Consider the following 21,935-nt stretch of genomic DNA (forward strand, 5'->3'; position numbering starts at 1 on the left):
CTTTTTCACAATTATTGCTGCCCTACCAATACATGTTCTTAAGATCACATTTATTAGGCTTCTATCTCTCTGTGGTGCTGGGTGCTTTACATAAAGGATTAAGCAGGCAAGGTCCCTGCTCCCTAGATAGCTAGAGGCTAAGATAACACAAAAGCAAACATTAAAGAAAAGAAACTACCATATTAAAAACAAACAAAAAATCCCCAAACCTAAATATGGTACAGCCATATTTAGGAAGGAGGCTTGAGAAGAGCTGTGATCACAGCACTCTTCTCCAGCATCTCTCCCTGCCCTTCTAATACCATCACTTCTACCTACTCGGGGGCCTCAAAACCACTTTATTTGGCTAGAATAACCTTCTAATAATCCTTCCTCATATCTATTCAAATCTATTCTACATACTAAAGTTTAATTCTCCATTGCTCAAAAACTTACAAAATTTTTAAGTTATGGTAAAATATGCATAACATAAAATTCACCATCTTAACCAATTTTAAGCGTACAGTTCAACAGTGTCAAATAGATTCCCAATGTTGTACAATGTCTAGAACTCTTTTCATCTTGTAAAACTGAAACTCTATACCTATTAAAAACAACTTCCCAGGACTTCCCTGGTAGTCCAGTGGCTAAGACTCCGTGCTCCCAGTGCAGGGGGCCCGGGTTCAATCCCCAGTCAGGGAACTAGATCCCACATGCCACAACTAAGAGTTTGCATGCCACGACTAAAGATCCCACATGCTGCAACTAAAAGATCCCACGTGCAGCAACTAAGACCTGGTGCAGCCAAATGAATAAATAAATATTAAAAAAAAATACTCAACCCCCCCCCCAAAAAAAAACAGAAAAACAACTTTCCACTCCCTCCTCCCCACCAGCCTTTGGCTACCACCATTCTTCTTTCTGTCTCTATGATTTTGACTATTCTAGGTATTACAGATTAGTGAAATCCTATAGTATTTGTCTTTTTGTGACGGGCTTATTTCACTTAGCATAATGTCCTTAAGGTTCATCCATGTTGCAGCATGTATCAGAAAGTCCTTCCTTTTAAAGGCTGAATAATTTTGCATTGTATATGTATACCACATTTCCTTTATCCGTTCATCTGTCGATGGGCTCTTGGGCTGCTTCCATAATAAATGCCTGATAAATGGTGGCTGTTTATTAATTGGGAGATTAAGAATTAACAGCACTGGCTCTGACCACCTGTGAAAGGACTGGGGCTCAATGCAATGGGTTGAAAAGGCAACTTTAATCTCGATCCATTTATGTGATACATATGAGGTTCCTCCCTTTTCCTCTCTTGTTTTTTTCTCCTTCCCCCTTTTCATTATTGCTATTACTCCCCCCCCACCCTGCATTACACACTTTCCAGTGTCTTCTCCCTGTCCTCATTTTCTATTTTAGTTCTTTCCTTGGCCATATGGACAGATGGAGTCCATCAGGGAAGCATGCAGGAAAAATGGTGTAATAAAGAATCTGACTCCATTTCTGAGCGACTGTTAAGAGCTTCAAGCCCCATCACTCCCCCTTAGCCTTCCACCCACATCCGTGTGTACTGACAGAGAAAGCCCTGATGTTCCCATCTTTGGTGCCAACAGGAAGTTCAGACCACACAAGCCCCGGTGCATGCACAGGAATCCTCACCCCAGTTCAACCCTCTAACCTTAAAACCTTAAAACCTGATCTTGTCTCCTTTCCCAGCTCTCTCAGGCCAATTTCAAAGGAGCTTGGGAGCTAGTCTGCTCCCCCAAGAATGCCTCACTATGGGACTAATTAGCCTTTTCATACCCTCTTGGTGCCCGTGTGACATAATCAATCTTGACATCAAAATCAAATTTTGCGTCGTGGGGTGCATCCATCACATCACTACAGGGTGGCCACAACGAATGGGACTGAATGCTAGGCCCCTTCATCCTTACGGGGACCTAGACCACTAAGGCAGGGATGGATGGACTGCTAAGGCAGGGATGGATGGCAGGGATGGCCACCTTCTCACCATTGCTTTTCTGTTATCACAGTTACAGTTACAATTGAAGGTACTATTTTCCTGGCCGTTTTTTACCAGATGGTTCTCTTACACTAATGTATCAAGGCAACTTTAAAAAATTTTAAAATGCTTTGTAATGAAAAGGTTCAGAGTGCTGGCTTATTTTACCTTACGTTTTTTGCTCCTGAGCAGCTCTTGCATCCTTTTGGGGTTTGGGAACCTTTTCTTGTCCCAGGTGAAGTACCTCTTGCCTTCAGTGTGCTCTATGTCCAGCCACATGACATCATAAGGAATGTCATGTTCATCAAATCCTGCATCCACTGCCTTTACATCATGCTCATCTTCATAGTTCCAGCGGCACTGATGGTACCCCAAGGAGAAGAGAGGGGGCATGGCTTGTGTGCCTACAAGGGGGAGATGACAACTGAGCCAATTACCACCACAATGATAATTATACATTTGATAAATGTTTCCTGAATGTCTACAAGGTCTAAGCACTGAGCCTGGTACTTAGAATATCAAGAAGAAAGCAGAGTCCCTACCCGCAAGTGCTGTGGGACTGCAGAGGGGCTAATAAATTTTGCCTGAAGCGAAGTATGGAGTCTTGAAAGGCTTCACAGAGGTGGTAACACTTGGTTAGAACGTTGAAGAATAAGTAAGAGTATTCTCAGGCAGGGAGAATGAATAGATCATTGAGGCACAGGAAATAGAAAAGATATGGAGGCAGAGAAGGACATGATAAGCTTAGGGAAAAATAAATATTCCAGGGTGGTTACACTGTGAAGGAGGCCAGCAGAAGATGACACTGGAGAGGGTCAGTTTGTAAAGGACCCTGTAGTTCAGGATAAGGACTCTAAATCTTCTTGTATAGGAAGTCATCAAAAGTTTGGCAAGATGTAACCTCAGCAGACCTATGTTTTAGAAAAATTAGTCGGGAGCAGACTTGAAGGCAAAGAAACTGAAGGCAGGAAGAACTGTCAGGAAATTATCATCAAAACATTTACTGATAACATGGAGGACTTCTGGTCAACCACTTGCATTTATCTCCTTCCCCTCTTAAAGTCCCACTAAAATCAGAATAAAGAAAAGAAAGAAAAGAAAAAAAAGAATAAAGCCACAAGAACAAACAGAATGGGAGAGGAGTAATTTCAACAAAATTTGGAAGGCAGCAGGCAGGGGTGGTGTGGTAACTATTGAGCAAAGCCAAGGAAGCTTTCACCAGAGTGCTTGTGAGGGGGGATGATGACAAGAAGGGTTCATCTCTGCTCCCAGAACACTAGCGGACAGGAGAATTCCCCCCTCCACCTCAACACGAGAGTGTAAAACTCATACAGGTACACAGAGCTTCCAGGCAGAACCTTATTCTTAAGTATTCATGGATAGCCAAGGATTATCCAACATTTGAGTAAAGCCTCCAAAATTAGACAGAGGGATTCACATAAAGAAATAGAGTAAAAGGATCTCTGAGAAAATAGGGGGCAATACAAGGAATCAAAGTAAATATCAAAATGTTATCAATAGTATCTCTCGGAGATGAAAAAAAGTTGCGCCCATAAAATAAGACTAGGGTAGCATAAAACAAGTATAAGATATTGGAAACAAGGAACAATCAGAGGATAAGAAAGAGTCTGCAGAAATTAGAAATATGAGCATAAATGGAAAGGCCTGGAAGATAAAATTGAGAAAATTGCTTAGGATTGGACAAAAAAGAGAAGATTATAAAATCTGTAGAGTAGAAAGAGAAAAAGGAGGTGAAGATATTTTCAAAAGAATAATAAGTTTTCCAGAACTGAAGGATACAATTCTCAAGAATGAAAGAGTCTACATCTAATATGCAATTATTTTAAAAGGTCTATATCAAGGCATTTGGTTGTAAAATTTCAGAGTTTCAGAATATTAGAAATTTCAGACTATTAGAGATAAAGAGAAGATATTTCAGAGAGAAAAGATAGATCATATACAAAGGAACAGAATTCAGAGTGATTTTGGAACAAGAAGATAGATTATAGAGAAATGCCTTCAAATTCTGAGATAAATAATTTTCAATCCAGTTACCAAATTATCAAACAAGGGTGAAGGTAGGAAAAGAAGATGTTTTCATATCTGCAAAGATGCAAAAAGTAGACCTCTAATGCACTTTCGTAGAAAACTACCAGAAGATGCTTCGAACAATGAACAAAAACCAAGCTAATAAACCACAAAAAAGAAAAACATGGGCCCCAAGAAGGGAGAGATCTACCACCAGAAAACAGCAAACAGAAAACAATAAGTCCTAGGGTGACAGCTGTGCGGGGAGCCTAGAGAGAAACAGTCCAGATAGAGATCTGGGGTAAGTCTCCAGGGGAAAAAGTGGAATGGATAAAGCATCTGACACCCTGAGCATTGGAAAAATGTAAACACTGAATGTTGATTAACCAAAAATTATGATATAACAATGTTGGGAGGAAGAGGTGAGAGGATACTATTGAACTAAATCCTCATTAGGAGCTAACAGATAATCTATAAATTTATAAATCAGATTTCTTTGACCATGGTGGCAGATCCATTGTTTTTGAAGCACTTTCCTGTAAACCAGACTATTCTCTCTAATAACAATGTTGAAAGGGGCTGTAGGGGGGCTTTGATGGTACTTATTCCTATATGGGTGTCTTCCCATATCCACAGATTCTCTGTTGTTCCTCTCATCAAAATTGGAATCAAATTCTTCCCTTGAAAATGGGCTAGACTCAGGAAATTTTAACAATGGAATGCAGCAGAAATGATGCTACATTACTTTGATTTTTAACAGCTTTATTGATATGTAACTCATATACCATACAATTTACCCATGTAAGGCATACAATTCAATGTGGGTTTTTTGGGGGGGAGTGGAGCATATTACATTACCAATTTTAAAAAACTGTGGTAAAATATAGGTAACATAAAATTTTCCATTTTAACCGTTTTTACGTGTACAGTTCAGGGCATTAGTTACATTCACAGTGTAGTACCGGCATCACCACTAGCTGTTTACAAAATTTTTATATCACTCCAAACAGGAATTCTATAACCACAAGCAATAACTTTCTGTTACTCATCCCACCCTTCAGCCCCTGCTAACTGCTAATCTTAACTTTTTGTCTCCATGAATTTACCTACTATAGGTACTTCATACAAGTGGAATCATGTTATATTTGTTCTTTTGTGTCTGGCTTATTTCATTTTGCATAATGCTTTCAAGGTTCATCCATGTTGTAGCATGTATCAGAACTTCATTCTTTGTTATGGCTGAATAGTATTCTATTTTCTGTACATACCACATTCTGTTTATCCATTCATTTTTGATGAGCACTTGGCTTGTTTCTACCTTTTGGCTATGGTGAATAATACTGCAGTGATCATTGGCATACAAGTATCTGTTGAAGTCCTTGTTCAGTTCCTTTGAGTATGTATCTAGGAGTGGAATTGTTGGGTATATTAGTTAGGGTTCTGCAGAGAAACAGAATCAATAGGATGTGTGTATATGTGTGTATGTATTTGTACATATACATAGAGAGAAAATGATTGATTTTAAGGAACTGGTTCATGTGATTGTGGGGACGGGCGACTCTGAATTCTGCGGTCAGGCCAGCAGCCTGGAGACCCAGGGAAGAGTTGAAGTTGTAGCTTGAGTATGAAGACAGTCTGGAGACAGATTCCTGTTTCTTTAGAGCATACCTCAGTCCTTTTCTCTAAGGTTTTCAGCTGATTGTATGAAGCCCACTCATGTTACGGAGACTAACCTGCTTTACTTATAGTCTACTGATTTAACTGTTAATATCATCTAAAAAATAACTTCACAGTGACATCTAGACTAATGTTTAACCAAATATCTGGGCACCATGACTTAGGCAAGTTGACACATAAAATCAATCATCATGCTGGGTCATATGGTAGTTCTATGTTTAGCGTTCTGAGGAACTGCCAAACTGTTTCCATACCAGCTGAACCATTTCATGTTCCCACGGGTAATGTATGAGTTTCCAACTTCTCTACATCCTCACCAACACTTATTATTTCCCCTCTTTTTTTTGATTTAGTCATCCTAGTGGGTAGGAAGCAGTATCTCACTGTGGTTTTAATTTACATTTTCCTAATACCTAGTGCTGTTGAGCATCTTTTCATGTGCTTGTTAATCCATTTGTACATCTTCTTTGGAGAAATGTCTATTTAAGCCCTTTTCTCATCTTAGAATTAGATTGTTCCTTTTTATTGTTGAGTTATAAGAGTTCTTTATGTATTCTGGATACTAGACCCTTGTCTTATGTATGATTTGCAAATACTTTCTCCCATTCTATAGGTTGCCTTTTCACTTTTGTGATAATGTCCTTTGATGCACAAAAGTTTTTAGTTTTTTTTTTGTTTTTTTTTTTTGTGGTACGCGGGCCTCTCACTGTTGTGGCCTCTCCCGTTGCGGAGCACAGGCTCCGGATGCGCAGGCTCAGTGGCCATGGCTCACGGGCCCAGCCGCTCCATGGCATGTGGGATCTTCCCGGACCGGGGCACGAACCCATGTCCCCTGCATCGGCAGGTGGACTCTCAACCACTGCGCCACCAGGGAAGCCCAGTTTTTAGTTTTGAAGAAGTCCAACTTGTCTAATTTTTTTTTTCTGTTGCTCATGATTTTGATGTCATAGCTAAGAATCTGTTGCCAGTCCAAGATCATGAAGATTTATCCCTGTTTTCTTCTAAGAGTTTTATGACTTTAGCTCTTATATATATGTCATTGATCAATTTTGCATTAATTTTTTGTATATGGTGTGAGATAGGGGTCCAACTTCATTCTTTTGCACGTGGATATCCAGTTGTCCCAGTGCCATGTGTTTAAGAGACAATTCTTTCTTCATTGAATGGTCTTGAACATTTATTGAAAATCAATTGGCCAGAGATGTATGGGTTTATTTCTAGACTCTCAATTCTATTCCATTGGCTTATATGTCTATCCTTATGCCAGTACCACACTGTTTGGATTACTTTAACTTTGTAGTAAGTTTTGAAATTGGGAAGTATGAGTCCTCCAACATTTTTTTTTTCAGGACTTTTGGGCTATTCAGGGCCCTTTGAAATTCAGTATGATTTTAAAGATCAGCTTTTCCATTTCTTAAAAAATGGCCATTGGAATTTTGGCAGGGATTGTAATAAATCTGTAGATTGCGTGCAATAGTATTGCTCGCTTAACAATATTAAATCTTTCAATACACAAACATGGGATTTCTTCCCATTTATCTAGGCCTTCTTTAATTCAGGAATTTTTTGTAGTTTTCAGCATACAAGTCTTTCATCTCCTTGGTTAAATTTATTCCTGGGTATTTTATTCTTTTGGATGTTATTGTAAATGGAGTTGTTTTCTCAATTTCTTTTTTAGATTGTTCATTGCTGGTATATAGAAACACAGCTAATTTTGTGTGTTGACCATGTACCCTGCAACTTTGGTTAATTGTGTGTGTGTGTGTGTGTGTGTGTGTGTGTGTGTGTGTGTGTATTCTTTGGGACTTTCTATCATATAGTATCACATCATCTATGAAGAGAGATAATTTTACATCTCCGTTTGCAATTTGGATGCCTTTTATTTCTTTTTCTTGACTAATTTCTCTGGCTGGAACTTTAACTACAATGTTCAATAGCAGTGGTGAAAGCGGGAAGCCTCATCTTGTTTCTGATCTTAGGGGAAACCTTGCAGTCTTTCACCATTGAGTATGATGTTAGCTGTGAATTTTTCATAAATGCCTTTTATCATGTGGATGAAGTTTTCTTTCATTCCTAGTCTTCTGAATGTTTTTATCATGAAATAGTGTTGGATTTGGTCAAATGCTTTTTCTGCAATCAATTGAGATCTCATATCTTTTGAAGATAAAATGCTTTATAGTGCTAAAGCCACTATATTTTAATGAAGAAGAGAACATAGAAAAGTTCAGGTTGGGATACTGGTCATCTGAGATAAAGGCAGAGAAAGCCCAGGGTATAAAAGGCTCTAAGGAAGGCAGATGGTGAGTATTAGGATTAGAGAATGGAGAATTCCAGCCCCAGTAGAATGTTTAACCAAGCTGAATGGGATGAGAGTGGGAGGAGAAATGCTTGCTTCTTTAAAAGCTTGGGTAAGTTGTTTATAGATGCTATATGGTGTACAACAAATATTAATTTACAGTGATTCTACATGGGATAGAGGAAATATAATGGAACAAGAAATTGGCACTCCCACATGCAAGTACCTGTAAGGTATGAGTACTGCTTGAAGACATCAGAAGGTGTAGGTCCTGTCAGCAAAAAAACATCAATGATTCCACTCTCTGACATCCAGTGCACATCAGTTTGAGATCTGACCTTTTGTTTAGCAGCAACTGGGCCCGTCTGGGTCAATGCATACTGGAAAAGGAATGGAATGAAGGTCTGAAAAATTTCCCTCTAACCCACAACACCCATCCATATGTGTGTAATAGTCTGATCCTTTAGTACATACCAATAACCTTCACTGATTATACTGTGAGGACTCTGGAGGCAGAGGACTGCCATTGAAAGCCCAGAGCTACAATTACACTTCAGTGGTTTTGTTTCTTCTGTGAGTATGACATGCAGCCATGATCCACTGCTCACCTTTACAGCAGGTTCTGTATTGATCTCCACTAGTGTTTCTGAGGCATTTAGCCAAAAAATGCCTAGAGTCCTGCCCAGTTTGTGGGCCAGGAGATAAGGCACTGAACCATAAATGCCCATTTTGTCATGTATTTTATATCCATAGACATCTAGGTTATAAAGACGGTAAGCATCTCCATCACTGAAACACACAAAGAAGGATTACCAATGACCACTGCATATATATTCTTTTTTTTTTTTTTTTTTTTTTTTTTGTGGTATGCGGGCCTCCCTCTGCTGCGGCCTCTCCCGTTGCGGAGCACAGGCTCCGGACGCGCAGGCTCAGCGGCCATGGCTCACGGGCCCAGCCGCTCCGCGGCATGTGGGATCTTCCCGGACCGGGGCGCGAACCCGGTTCCCCTGCATCGGCAGGCGGACGCGCAACCACTGCGCCACCAGGGAAGCCCATATATTCTTAATGAATATTATAGCTCCATTCTCCCCTGCATTCTCCCCTTGGGTCCAATACATCTTTCAAAGCTCAACTCCTAACACTTCCCTAAAGGTTTCCTGACCCAATGTGGGTGAATATGGTCCTCATCCTTTGATTCCTTTGGCATCCCTTCATGCTACTATTGGCATGTATGATCTCATATCTTAGATGCTTTTCTAAATATCTCTTGTGAGGTGAGGACCATTTCCTGTGAATCCTACGTAATAGCAAGCACACAATAAATTGACAAATTTTGTATTTCTCTGTCGTGAAAGCAAAATGATAGTATCCTAACATGTTTCCACAGTGCTGAGTAGGGAAAGATTAGGAACTGAATTGAGGTGGGGAACACGGAGCTCAGGTTGGTGTGAGAGCAACAGTTTCTGATTCACTTGTCACTATGTCTCCCTATTATCTAAACAGCATCTGAACCTGGCAAATTTGACCAGACTCTGTTTCTCTTTGGTTCCACTTCCTCTTAGTCTGATACCTCTAGCATTTGTTTGTCAATAGTGTTAGTTTGAAATAATCTCCCTGAGGGAATCAAAGGTATATGAGATGCCACACTCTTCCATTCTCTGGCTCACTGTCCTTTTTTGGTAAAAGCCTTTTTCTAGGTCAGTGATCTTCACAGTGTATTTCCCAGGGTTCCACAGAAAGGCCTTGGGAGGTGAAAGCAAAACCCGGGGAGGTGATATGATGAAGCTCTCCCTGCTACTTCAACCACAGCAGCTCCGTATTTTTACTTCCTCTATATTTTTAGGTTCAGCATTACAGTTTTTATAATTGTCTTCTTTTTGCCAAAAAATAAAAATTGAAAACCACTGCTCTGGGCGATCATTAAAGGGAAATTCTTAAAGACCTACAAGCAATATCAAGAGGGGAAAGGCCAGATACATATTAGCACTGGCTCAGACATCTCACATATTTTCCTTTCAAACTTTTCCAGTCCAGAAACCAGAGCCTCCTGTAAGAATTCTTGTTTTCACTTTACCTGGTATTTTTAAGTTGGTGTGATTCTGCATGTTGCGGGATCCCATAGACATGCTCAAACCCATGCAAGGAGAAATCCAAACCAATGGAGGCAGGACCTGCAGGGACCAGGATAGTGACTGAGTTTTGCTTCTCAGTGGGACAATCAATTAAGGAGATTCAGCAACTATAAGAGTAGCAAGATAACTAGACTAGGGATCAAGAGACCTGAGCTTGCCCTGATCAATCAGTAAATCATGTATGCTGACTCTCTGTATGATGTTATATTTAGGTGTTGTGGGGACACAAAAATGCACACGGCAAAGTTCTGGGCACTTATTAGTTATGTTTCCTTAGCTGTGTGCTAAAGTTCTCTGTGTCCTCATTTATAGTAAATCTCTTTTCTACCTGTAAAATAGGATTACAAAGTTTTAGATTTTTTTCCCTAATCTAAATTTTCCAGAAATGTATTGCATACTTGTTTGCTTTAGGAAGCAGAGGATAGCGAGCATTTTTAATACTTACTAGATGAAAGACTGGGTGTCTTCTGCCTGACTGTTCATTCTTACTGCATACAGAAACTATAAGGTCAAGGGCACCAGGAGGACCTTTCCTGGCTCTTCAAAATACCCCCTTCCCTGTGATTGTAGATACATAAATTTCCTTTAGCCAAAGTCCTTTATTTAACAATTATTTTAGAGATATGGGGAAAACGAAAGTAACTAGGAGAGATAACACTGAGAAAGTAACTAGGAGAGATAACACTGACTTAAATTCACTCTCAGGTAAAAGTATTTGCCATCAAATGGTCCTTATTTGGAGGAGTTTATGGAAAGGGGGTGCTTTAGGTAAGGTAAAAAGGATTATAATGTTACAGTAAGGGGAGCTTTAGGGCCCCTTTACTTATAATTTTTGGGCACATGTCAGTCCTGATCATTATATGAGGCTATAGAAATAGATGCTTGAACAGAGATTCTCAAGGAGTTAGGGAAGGTCTGTTATTCCCCAGGGTAGGGAGAAATAAGGAGAAAAGTGAGTATTTTTTCCAACTAAATAAGCCCCAAGTATTTGAACCGTGTCTCCTAAAGGGACAAATTCCTTCCCAGACACCTACACCCTCCCCCCCATCACTAAGCCTAGTGAGAAATGTCATAGATGGTCACATGATGCTCACATGAATGATGGGGAGGCCTGGAAAAGGCTGAGAAGCACTGCATTGAAATGTTGGAGCCAATGAGCTCTAGAACTTGGTTTCTCATCACTTGACTATCATAAAAATAGAATGTGGAATTTGCAGCTGTCTGATTCACTGGATAGTGCAAGCAGTATGCGGACCTCCATGAGACCAGAAGCTCCAAGAGGCCTATACTTCTCCTACACTCCTCACAAGTCAAACACTCACTATTTCTCTATTGCAATGCATTACTGAAGAATAGGGGACCCAAACATGAGATTTCTGTTCACCTTACAGAAGTCACGTGTTTAGGTGCCAAAGCTCAAGGGACTTTTAGATAGAGACTTTTGGCCATTTTGGAAAGGTCTGTTTTAACACTACACCAGTTTTAATTGTACCATTATCTTTGACATCCACAAAATTTCTGAATTTCTCCTCCCACAGGCCCAGTTCCTCTTGATTTTCCTATTGGCACAAAAAAAGGGAGCAAACTGAGGTTATATATTGCAACAAATGTTGTTATCACAATAGCACATTTATTTGATTAAAATATTAGACTGAGGAAGTGATTTCATCTTTTAAAAGGCCAATTTGTGATATCAGTATATTAAATAAATTAGATCTATGTTCTATATAAATGCCATTAATCATCCTTATGATCTATAGCAGACATGAATATATTTTTTATTGTGGTAAAATATACATAACTTAAAATTTACCATTTTAACCATTTTTAAGTGGCATTAAGTACATTCACATGTTGTACAACCATCATCACCATCCATTTCCAGAATTTTTACATTCTTCCCAACTGAACCTCTGCACCCATTAAACAATAATTCCCCATTCTCCCCTCCCCCCAGCTCTTGACAACTACTTTTCTACTTCCTGTCTTTATGAATTTGACAACTCTAGATATATAAGTAGAATCATACAGTATTTGTCCTTTTGAGACTGGCTTACTTCACTTAGTATAATGTCTTCAAGATTCATCCATTTTGTAGCATGTATCAGAATTTCCTTCCTTTTTAAGGCTGAATAATATTCCATTGCATGTATATACTCCATTTTGTGTGTGCATTCATCTGTCAATGACTCTTGGATTACCGGATTGCTTCTACCTTTTTGCTACTGTGAATATTATTCTGCTATGCATATAGACTGCAAATATCTGTTTGAGTCCCACTTTCAGTTTTGGATATATATCCATAAATGGAATTACTGGATCATATTGTAATTCTTTTTTTTTCTTTAATTTTTAATTATTTATTTATTTATTTTTATTTTTGGCTGCGTTGGGTCTTTGTTGCTGGGCATGGGCTTTCTCTGGTTGCGGCGAGCAGGGGCTACTCTTTGTTGCGGTGCGCGGGCTTCTCATTGCAGTGGCTTCTCTTGTTGCGGAGCACAGGCTCTAGGCGCATGCGGGCTTCAGCAGTTGCACCAGGCGAGCTCAGTAGTTGTGGCTCATGGGCTCAGTAATCATGGCACGCGAGCTCTAGAGCGCAGGCTCAGTAGTTGTGGTGCACGGGCTTAGTTGCTCCACGGCATGTGGAATCTTCCTGGACCAGGGCTCAAACCCGTGTCCCCTGCATTGGCAGGCGGATTCTTAACCACTGCACCACCAGGTGAGCCCCTCATATTGTAATTCTATGTTTAATTGTTTAGGAACTGCCACACTGTTTGACGTGAATATCTTTAAAAGAGCCAAAATGATGTGAAAGCACTTTGCAAAATGCAGTCTTTTACATATGTAAGGCAAAAACATTTAGAATCAGATAACTTGGGTCTCTTTTGAGAGACCCTAAGCAAAGATTTTGGCTGAGATGGGCACTTTCTCCCCTGCTTCAGTTAGCCAACTACTGGCTGTGTTCCTGTGCTGGATGGAGAAGTCAGCTGGGATGGCCACTGCTCAGGTTCACTACCTTTTGACCTAGAGCCATGAACTTTCAAGCTTTACAGAAGTCACCTTTTCTCTGGTAAAATGAAAAAATTTTAAAATAATTGTGTGTGTATGTGAAAAACACATTTCTTTTTAAAAAGTGAGGGACTTCCCTGGTGGTCCAGTGGGTAAAACTCCACACTCCCAATGCAGAGGGCCAGGGTTCGAACCCTCATCAGGGAACTAGATCCCGCATGCATGCCACAATTAAGAGTCCGCATGCCACAACTAAAAGATCTCTCATACCGCAACTAAAAGATCCCGCATGCTGCAACGAAGATCCTGAGTGTCACAACTAAGACCCAGCACAGCCAAAATAAATAAACAAATAGATAGATAAATAAATAAATAATAATAACAATAATAATAATGAAGTGAGCCCTTTCCCTATTTCTAGGTTGTTTCTTCATAATTAAAGCTTCTGTAAAGTGAGTCTGTTTGTTTTTTTTAAAACGACACCTGAATTCTTAATGTGGGATTATTATCCGGAGGTCTAGATAGGCTTTAAAGTTTGTGAACTCCCTGAAACAGTAGGAAAAAAAAAATTTTTTTTTCTACAGAGATGGTTCACAGCTTTCATCAGATTCCTGCAAGGGCGTGTTTGACTCAAAACCACTATCTAAGCTATCTGATTAGAGGTCTCCCAAAAGCTAATCTAACATATTGTCACAAAGCTGTGTAAGGCACAAATGTGTTAGTTTTTATCTTCCCTATTTGAAAATGGAAAAATTATTCTCTCTCATATTCATCAGTATGGGCCAGTTCTCAAGAGGAAGAAGTATTTGTCTTATTGCACTGGAAATATTTTTCACCATTCTTGGTGGCCATAGCTACTGTCGGGGTTCCTTTAAAGATGTGTGGGGCTTTGGATGAGAGATTTCTGGAATGTCCATTCTCCAGAATTTAGCCAAAATAATTTTTCCGAAACAGAAATCAGACCATGTATCTCTGCTGCTTAAGACCTTTCCATAGTTCTCCTTTGCTCTTAAAGTCCAAAAAAAAAGTTAATGTGACTTAGAAGAATGTAAGCTCCATGATAATGAGGGAATCTGATTAGTTTGATGATACAGCACCAATTCCTTGAACATTGCCTGGCCTACAGGAGGTCCCATTTATATGTAGTAAAGCATTTACCAACTATCCACCTGTATAAGGGAAGAACAGACCCATTATATTCCACATAATGATGATGAGAGTGAAAAACATTTTAAAAAGATAAATTACTCTATGTAGATTACCTGAGTGGTGTCATCTGATGTATCCTCCTCATTTTCCTTGGTAGCTCTGCTGTAATATAAAGTTGTTTCACTCATGGCAAGACTGACAATTTGTTCAATGATAAAGATTTTCATTTCCAAATATTGAGACCCCATAAATTATATCCTTTAACTTATTAAAAATAACATCATTATAAAAATAAATTTATGAAATTAAACATTTATGATGAACATTAATCCAACAGCTTGATTTCTTATAAAATGTAGATAGATTTGAATTTTCTTGTTAACTCTTTTAAAAATAATTAATCAGTTTTTTTTATTATAAATGTAATACATGTTCATCGTATTTAAACAAAACATAAGCAAGGTGGAACACAGTTCCTCTCGCACAATATTACCCTAGAATGGAGCAACATGATGCAGTGTCTTGCAGGATGATGACAACTTATTCTAACACCTATAGTTGTATTTGAGTGCATATTTCTTCTGTTCTTAACAATACTAGACTTCATGGATTTTTTTTTAACTCTTTGCCAATCTAAAATTTTAGAAAAGATAATGCATTTCAATTTGAACTTGTACCATTAATGATGCAGACTACCTTTTTATACATTAAATGGTATTTCTAGTTCTGTGAATTGTCTATTCATACTCATTATATGTTAATTTTTTCTTTAGTGTAAAATGCAGCATGCATATAGAAGAGTATATAATGTACTCACAGAGTTTAAAGAATAATACTAAAGTGAACAATTATGAACCTACCAGTGAGCATAAGCAACAGAAATGACTTATTCTTTTGGAGTTCCTATGTGCCTCTCTTCAAATGCATCTGCCCCCCTAATATTTGCATTCAATGCTACAAACTTCCCTCTAAGCACTGCTTTTGCTGCATCCCACAAATTTTGATAAGTTGTATTTTAATTTTCATTTAGTTTGAAATCTTTTCCTTTCTTTCTTTTTAGATTTCTTCTTTGTGTTATTAAGAAGCATGTTGTTTAATCTTCAAGTGTTTTGGAATTTTCCAGCTTTCTGTTGTTGATTTCTTGTTTAATTGCATTGTGGTCTGAGAGCTGGTGTTGTATGATTTCCATTCGTTTAAATTTGTTAAGGTGTGTTTTATGACACAAAATATGGTCTTGGTGAATGTTCCATGTGAGCTTGAGAAGAATGTGTATTCTACTGTTGTTGGATGAGGGAGACTATAGATGTCAATTATAGCCAGCTGATTGATGGTGCTTTTGAATTAGAATATGTCCTTATTGATCTTCTCCCTGCTGAATCTGTCCATTCCTGATAGAAGGGTGTCAAGGTCTCTAATTATAATAGTGGATTCATCTACTTCTACTTGCAGTTCTATCATTCTTGCCTCAAGTATTTTGATGCTTTGTTATCAGGCACATACACATTAAGGTTTGTTGATTGTTATGTTTTCTCAGAGAATGACCCCTATATCATTATATAATGGCCTTCTTTATCCCTGATAACTTTCCCTGTTTTGAAGTTAGCTCTTTCTGAAATTAATACAACTACTCCTATTTTCTTTTTTTTTTTTTTTGAGAGTCGGGAGTTAAGTTTTATTGGGGGCAAAATGAGGACTGCAGCCCAGGAGACAGCGTTTCAGATAACTGAAAAACTGCTCTGCTATTTACTTTTTTAAAGATCATAATGCTATCATTTATTGGATGAAAAAAACAAAGAAGAAAAAGAATTGTTTTGGAATGTTTGGGGGAAAAACAGCTTGCTTATAAGTAAAATTCTTTCCCTTTGAAATGAGTTAGTAAAAAAGAAAACAATCTTCATTATATGAAATAACATCGCCAGGTAGGAAAAGCAGCACACAAGAATATATTTTTGGATATAAAAATTTATATTTGGGCTTCCCTGGTGGCGCAGTGGTTGAGAGTCCGCCTGCCGATGCAGGGGACGCGGGTTCGTGCCCTGGTCCGGGAGGATCCCACATGCCGCAGAGCGGCTGCGCCCGTGGGCCGTGGCCGCTGAGCCTGCGCGTCCAGAGCCTGTGCTCCGCAACGGGAGAGGCCACAACAGTGAGAGGCCCGCGTACCGCAAACAATTTTTAAAAAAATTTATATTTATATTTATATATAGTTATGCCATCAGCAGCATTCAAAATTAGCTGAGTATCTATACAATTACACAAATTGATTCATGTTTTAACGAAGTGTTTTAAAAGCTCATCATATTAGAACAGGCACAATATTCTGAAGGCATATAAATTACCCATGGGTTTTTGAACATCCTTACCCTCAACTTCACAATCAGAATATACAAAAGCAGTGAAAGATCAGAGTTCAGAGGTGTTTTATTTTTCTTTTCCTTGTTCAAAGTGCCTAAGTCAAGCAAATATATTGAAAAAGGCAAAATAAACACTTTGCATAGCAGAAGATTGCAAGATTGCATGTAAACTATGATTCTCCTTTAGGACATTACACAAGTACAAGGTACATCTGTACTTAGAACGAGGCTCATTACCTCTTCTTGCAGCATGAATGTTCAACAGGCAGAGAGCAACATTCTGCCCGGGGACCAGTCTCAATTTGGTCTCAAAAAATGCCTCCCAAGGATCCACAAGGATAATAAGTCTCGGCAGCCATTTATATCAGGGAACTTTTGTCCCCACTATGTCTACTTTTTGGTGCTATTAAATGTAGTGACATTACTTTGTTGTGAATATACACATTAGTGTTATTACAATGCTGAGGACTGACCTTTCACTCCAAATAGACATGTTCCCCCCATCTAGTGAACTCACTCTTCCCTGGTTTCAGTTCACCCCATCTACAGAAAATTTTTTTTACATTTCCAAGCCCAGTGTCAGTTTATCAGCTCCTGCTAAGAAGGATATAATTTTATTTGGTCAATTTACATTAACAATATGGTCGGCCTGTTAAACTTTAGCCATTCTAATAGGTGTGTGGTAGTACGTCACTGTTGTTTTAATTTGCAATATCCTAATGACTAATGGCATTGAACATATTTTTCAAGTGCTTATTTGTCACTGTATATCTTCTTTGGTGAAATATCTGTTCAAATCTTTTATTAGATTATTTTCTTAAATTTTGAGAGTTCATTCTATATTATATCAATACATACAACTTCTTTATTAGATATATACTTTGCAAATATTTTCTCTTAGTCTATGAATTATCTTTTCATTCTCTTCATATAGTCTTTGAATGGGCAGGCATTTTTACTTTTGGTTATGTCCATTTAACTCATTTTTTCTTTTGTGGATCATGCTTTTGGTGTAATATCTAAGACATCTTTGCCTGATCCAAGGTTTCAAGATTTTCTTCATTGTTGTCTAGAAGTTTCATAGTTTTAGGTTTTACATTTAGGTCTATATTGTATTTTGAGTAATTTTTTTTTTTTGGTTGACATTTCATTCTTGTTTGTGGCTACTTCTGAGCTCCTCACATGCCAGACTGTAAATTACAAGTCCTTGCATTTTCATTTTGTTCAAGTTTTTTTGTTTGTTTGTATTTTGTTTTTGCGGTTATAATAAAGTTTAAAGTTTAAAATTTCTAAGTAATTGAATCAATCAACCCTTTTCCTTATGGCTCTTCAGTTTTTCTCACACTAATAAGATTTTTTAAATTCTACATTTTTTCCTATTTTAATTTTTTTGTGTGCTTTATTTTATTTATCTGGAATTCATTTTTGCTAATGTTCTGAGGTTAGGACCTAACTTACATTTTTTTTCCCAAGTGGATAATCTAATTTTCCTAACACAAAGATAAATACAAATAATGGAAATATAAACTAGTACACAACCTCTATGGGAGGCAGTTTGGAAACATCTATCAAAAGTACAAATGTACAAACCATTTGATCAGAAATTATACTTCTATGACTCTGGTCTATGGATATACTTGCATGTATGCAAAATGACACATATACAAGGTTATTCATGAAGTAGCTGTAAAACAATATCAGAAACAACTTTAAAGTCTACTAGCAGGGATTAACTAAATGAATCACAGTGTAACCATATAATAGAAACTATATAGCTGTTTTAAAGAAATTAGAAACTACCACACTGGTAAAAGGGAAAAAGCAAGGTACAGAATAATGTGTAAAGATGATATCATTTGTGTCAGGAAAGGAAAAAACAAAGAATACATTAATCTTATTGTATAGGCATAAATTATCTCTGGAAGGATACACAGAAAACTGGAAACACTGATTACTTTCAAGGATGGAATGAGGTAGCTCAAGCACAAATGGTGAGGGAGACTTTTCACTATATACACCTTTTTTTTCCCCACATCTTTATTGGAGTATAAATACTTTACAATGTTGTGTTAGTTTCTGCTGTACAACAAAGTGAATCAGCTATATGTATACATATATCCCCATATCCCCTCCCTCTTGAACCTTCCTCCCACCTTCCCTTTCCCATCCCTCTAGGTCATCACAAAGCACCGAGCTGATCTCACTGTGTATATACACCTTTGTACAATGCGCTTATTAAAAAAATAAATAAAAATTAAAAAGCCCAACTTAGATATCACCTCTACAACAAAATAAAACAAAAATAATGGGAGTGTAGTAAAAGGAAAAAATGTTTTAAATATTAATGCTTTAAATATAAATAAATAATGAATTAAATATAAATAACAAATATACAGGGATTTGTTATGCTATTAGTATTTTCAGTCAAAAAAAGTAATTGAATTATATTCATAAGGCACTAACAGAGTAGGTGGCAGGATTATCGGTATTTTAATTTTTCTTCTTTTCAATATTTTCTATTTTTCCTTCAATGAACACATTTCTGTGATAAAATAAGTCATTTATATTTTATAAATTTATTTATGGCTGCGTTGGGTATTCGTTGCGGTGTGTGGGCTTCTCACTGCGGTGGCTTCTCTTGTTGCAAAGCATGGGCTCTAGGTGCATGGGCTTCAGTAGTTGTAGTGTGCAGGCTCAGTAGTTGTGGCTTGTGGGCTCTAGAGCACAGGCTCAGCAGTTGTGGCACATGGGCTTAGTTGCTCCACGGCATGTGGGATCTTCCTGAACCAGGGCTCGAACCTGCATCCCCTGCATTGGCAGGTGGATTCTTAACCACTACACTACCAGGGAAGTCCCAAAATAAGATTTTTTAATATTAAAATTTTAAAATAGAAATAAGTTGAAACTCAGAAAAAAATCACTATGTTGAATGCTTTCTGCAGCTCATATACAATGTTCATTATTTGGGTAAAAATAGAAAGACTGGAGGATTTAAAGACAATATTGGTAAAAATGGAAGAAGAATCTCCTTCTACTACTATCTTCCAATTCATGTGACCCACACACAAACAGCTTTGATCAAATGGTTGGTTCCAGAAAATTCCTGGACAACTATTCAAGTCTAAGGTAACTCATGTTATTCTAAGGAGGTAAAATGAAATTCTGAAGACATGTTAGTTCACATTAGCATCTATCAAGTTAACAGGGTTTGGGCTTCCCTGGTGGCACAGTGGTTAAGAATCTGCCTGCCAATGTAGGGGACATGGGTTCAAGCCCTGGTCCGGGAAGATCCCACATGACGTGGAGCAACTAGGCCTGTGCACCACAACTGCTGAGCCTGCGCTCTAGAGCCTGCAAGCCACAACTGCTGAGCCTGCGTGCTGCAACTACTGAAGCCCGTTCGCCTAGAGCCTGTGCTCCGCAACAAGAGAAGCCACCGCAATGAGAGGCCTGTGCACCGCAATGAAGAGTAGCCCCTGCTCGCTGCAACTAGAGAAAGCCCACGCACAGTAACGGAGACCCAGTACAGCCAAAAATAAATAAATAAATTTATAAAAAAAAAAAAGTTAACAGGATGCTTTTTTAGAAGGATGTGTAGAGTAGAGAATGTCGTCAGTCAAACATACAGGATGTGTTAAGAATGTCATCTTCACAAGTGTCTGAGAATAATTTTCGTCATCAAGCCTGCATTCACCTGCACAGGTGAAAAGATGAAATTTCTTAGAACAATATCCCAGCAAATAAGGCAAACCAGTTTTCTATGGCGATGTGTTATCTATTTAGGCAACTGGTATTCACAATCAGGGTTTCTTAAGTTCTTTATGTGTTAAGTAATGTGCAAAAATACCTTTGCTTGGGAGGAATCTGCAGCTGCTCAAAGTACAGTTGGCCCAGGGAGTTTATGCTCATCACAACGTCTTCTTCAGATACCAAGTCTATCTTGAATGGGTTTGCTGTGATGTGACACTTCAGATCTCCTTTTCCATTTGCCAATACGAGACTGCCTGTATCCCCTGAGCATGAAATCAGCCTGGAAAACAAGGCAGGAAGAGAAAAATAAATTGCTATAGGTTTACATGGCTCAATGCAATTCTCAATTCAAATTAGTAAATCAATATTCATGTGACATAGCACAGATAAGGCAGTAGAGAGCTGTAATTAAGAGCATGGGCTTTGGTGTCAGAAAGCCTGGACTAAACATAGCTCTCCCACGCACTAGGTGTATAACTGTGGACAAGTTAATCTTTCTAGTTCTTGTTTTCCTCATCTGTAAAGTGGAAATGATAAAAGCAAGAACAAATAGAGCTTTTTGAGAGGATTAAATGAGATCACACATGTAAAGCACTTGGCACAGAGCCTGGCACATAATAAGTGCTCAGTAAATGTTAGCTCTCATCATCATTATTACTTTGGTCTAGACAGTCTAGTAACAAGTTGGTGCATAGAATTTAAACATTTTGCTTTTCTTTCTCATTCCAACCCTACACTCAGAAACTGAGTAAATAACACAGATTGGGTTACTGATTCACTCAGTCCAAAGTGAGATGGAAAGGTGAAACTTTTGTTTATTTATCACCTGACTTCCAGCAGCCCAATCTGACATGTAGAATTTTAGGATGCTTTGGATCCCCAGGAGTTATATAAGCTCAGAGACATCACTTAAAATCCCTAGGTCTATCATCAGGAAAAAAAGGGAGACTCAAATCAACAGAATTAGAAATGAAAAAGGAGAAGTAACAACTGACACTGCAGAAATACAACGGATCATGAGAGAATACTATAAGCAACTATATACCAATAAAATGGACAAGTTGCAAGAAATGGACAAATTCTTAGAAAAGTACAACCTCCCAAGACTGAACGAGGAAGAAATAGAAAATATGAACAGACCAATCACAAGCACTGAAATTGAGACTGTAATTTAAAATCTTCCAACAAACAAAAAGCCCAGGGCCAGATGGCTTCACAGGTGAATTCTGTCAAACATTTAGAGAAGAGCTAACACCTATCCTTCTCATACTCTTCCAAAATATAGCAGAGGGAGGAACACTCCCGAACTCATTCTATGAGGCCACCATCATCCTGATACCAAAACCAAACAAAGATGTCACAAAAAAGAAAATTACAGGGCAAAACCACTGATGAACATAGATGCAAAAATCCTCCACAAAATACTAGCAAACAGAATCCAACAGCACATTGAGGATCATATGCCATGATCAACTGGGGTTTATCCCAGGAATGCAAGGATTCTTCAATATATGCAAATCAATCAATGTGATATACCATATTAACAAATTGAAGGA

The 21,935-nt window shown here is 38.2% G+C and overlaps 1 protein-coding gene across 13 annotated transcripts in view; it reads right to left on the minus strand.

The window, feature by feature from the left end:
• Positions 1-21,935, minus strand: part of GANC (glucosidase alpha, neutral C) — an 82,456-nt gene that overhangs the window by 37,138 nt on the left and 23,383 nt on the right. For 11 of the 13 annotated variants that reach the window (XM_028495423.1, XM_028495427.2, XM_028495421.2 and 8 more), the window contains 7 exons: positions 20,477-20,659; positions 14,392-14,440; positions 11,613-11,679; positions 10,063-10,159; positions 8,597-8,777; positions 8,215-8,368; positions 2,156-2,391 (listed from right to left, as the gene is read on the minus strand). In XM_028495423.1, the coding sequence (XP_028351224.1) occupies positions 2,156-2,391; positions 8,215-8,368; positions 8,597-8,777; positions 10,063-10,159; positions 11,613-11,679; positions 14,392-14,440; positions 20,477-20,659 (967 nt within the window). The remainder of the gene's footprint in view (positions 1-2,155; positions 2,392-8,214; positions 8,369-8,596; positions 8,778-10,062; positions 10,160-11,612; positions 11,680-14,391; positions 14,441-20,476; positions 20,660-21,935) is intronic. The other 2 variants (XM_028495422.2, XM_028495424.2) reach the window with 1 other exon arrangement.

The sequence above is a fragment of the Physeter macrocephalus genome, chromosome 11, assembly GCF_002837175.3.
Source record: "Physeter macrocephalus isolate SW-GA chromosome 11, ASM283717v5, whole genome shotgun sequence".
NCBI classification, from domain to species: Eukaryota; Metazoa; Chordata; class Mammalia; order Artiodactyla; family Physeteridae; genus Physeter; species Physeter macrocephalus.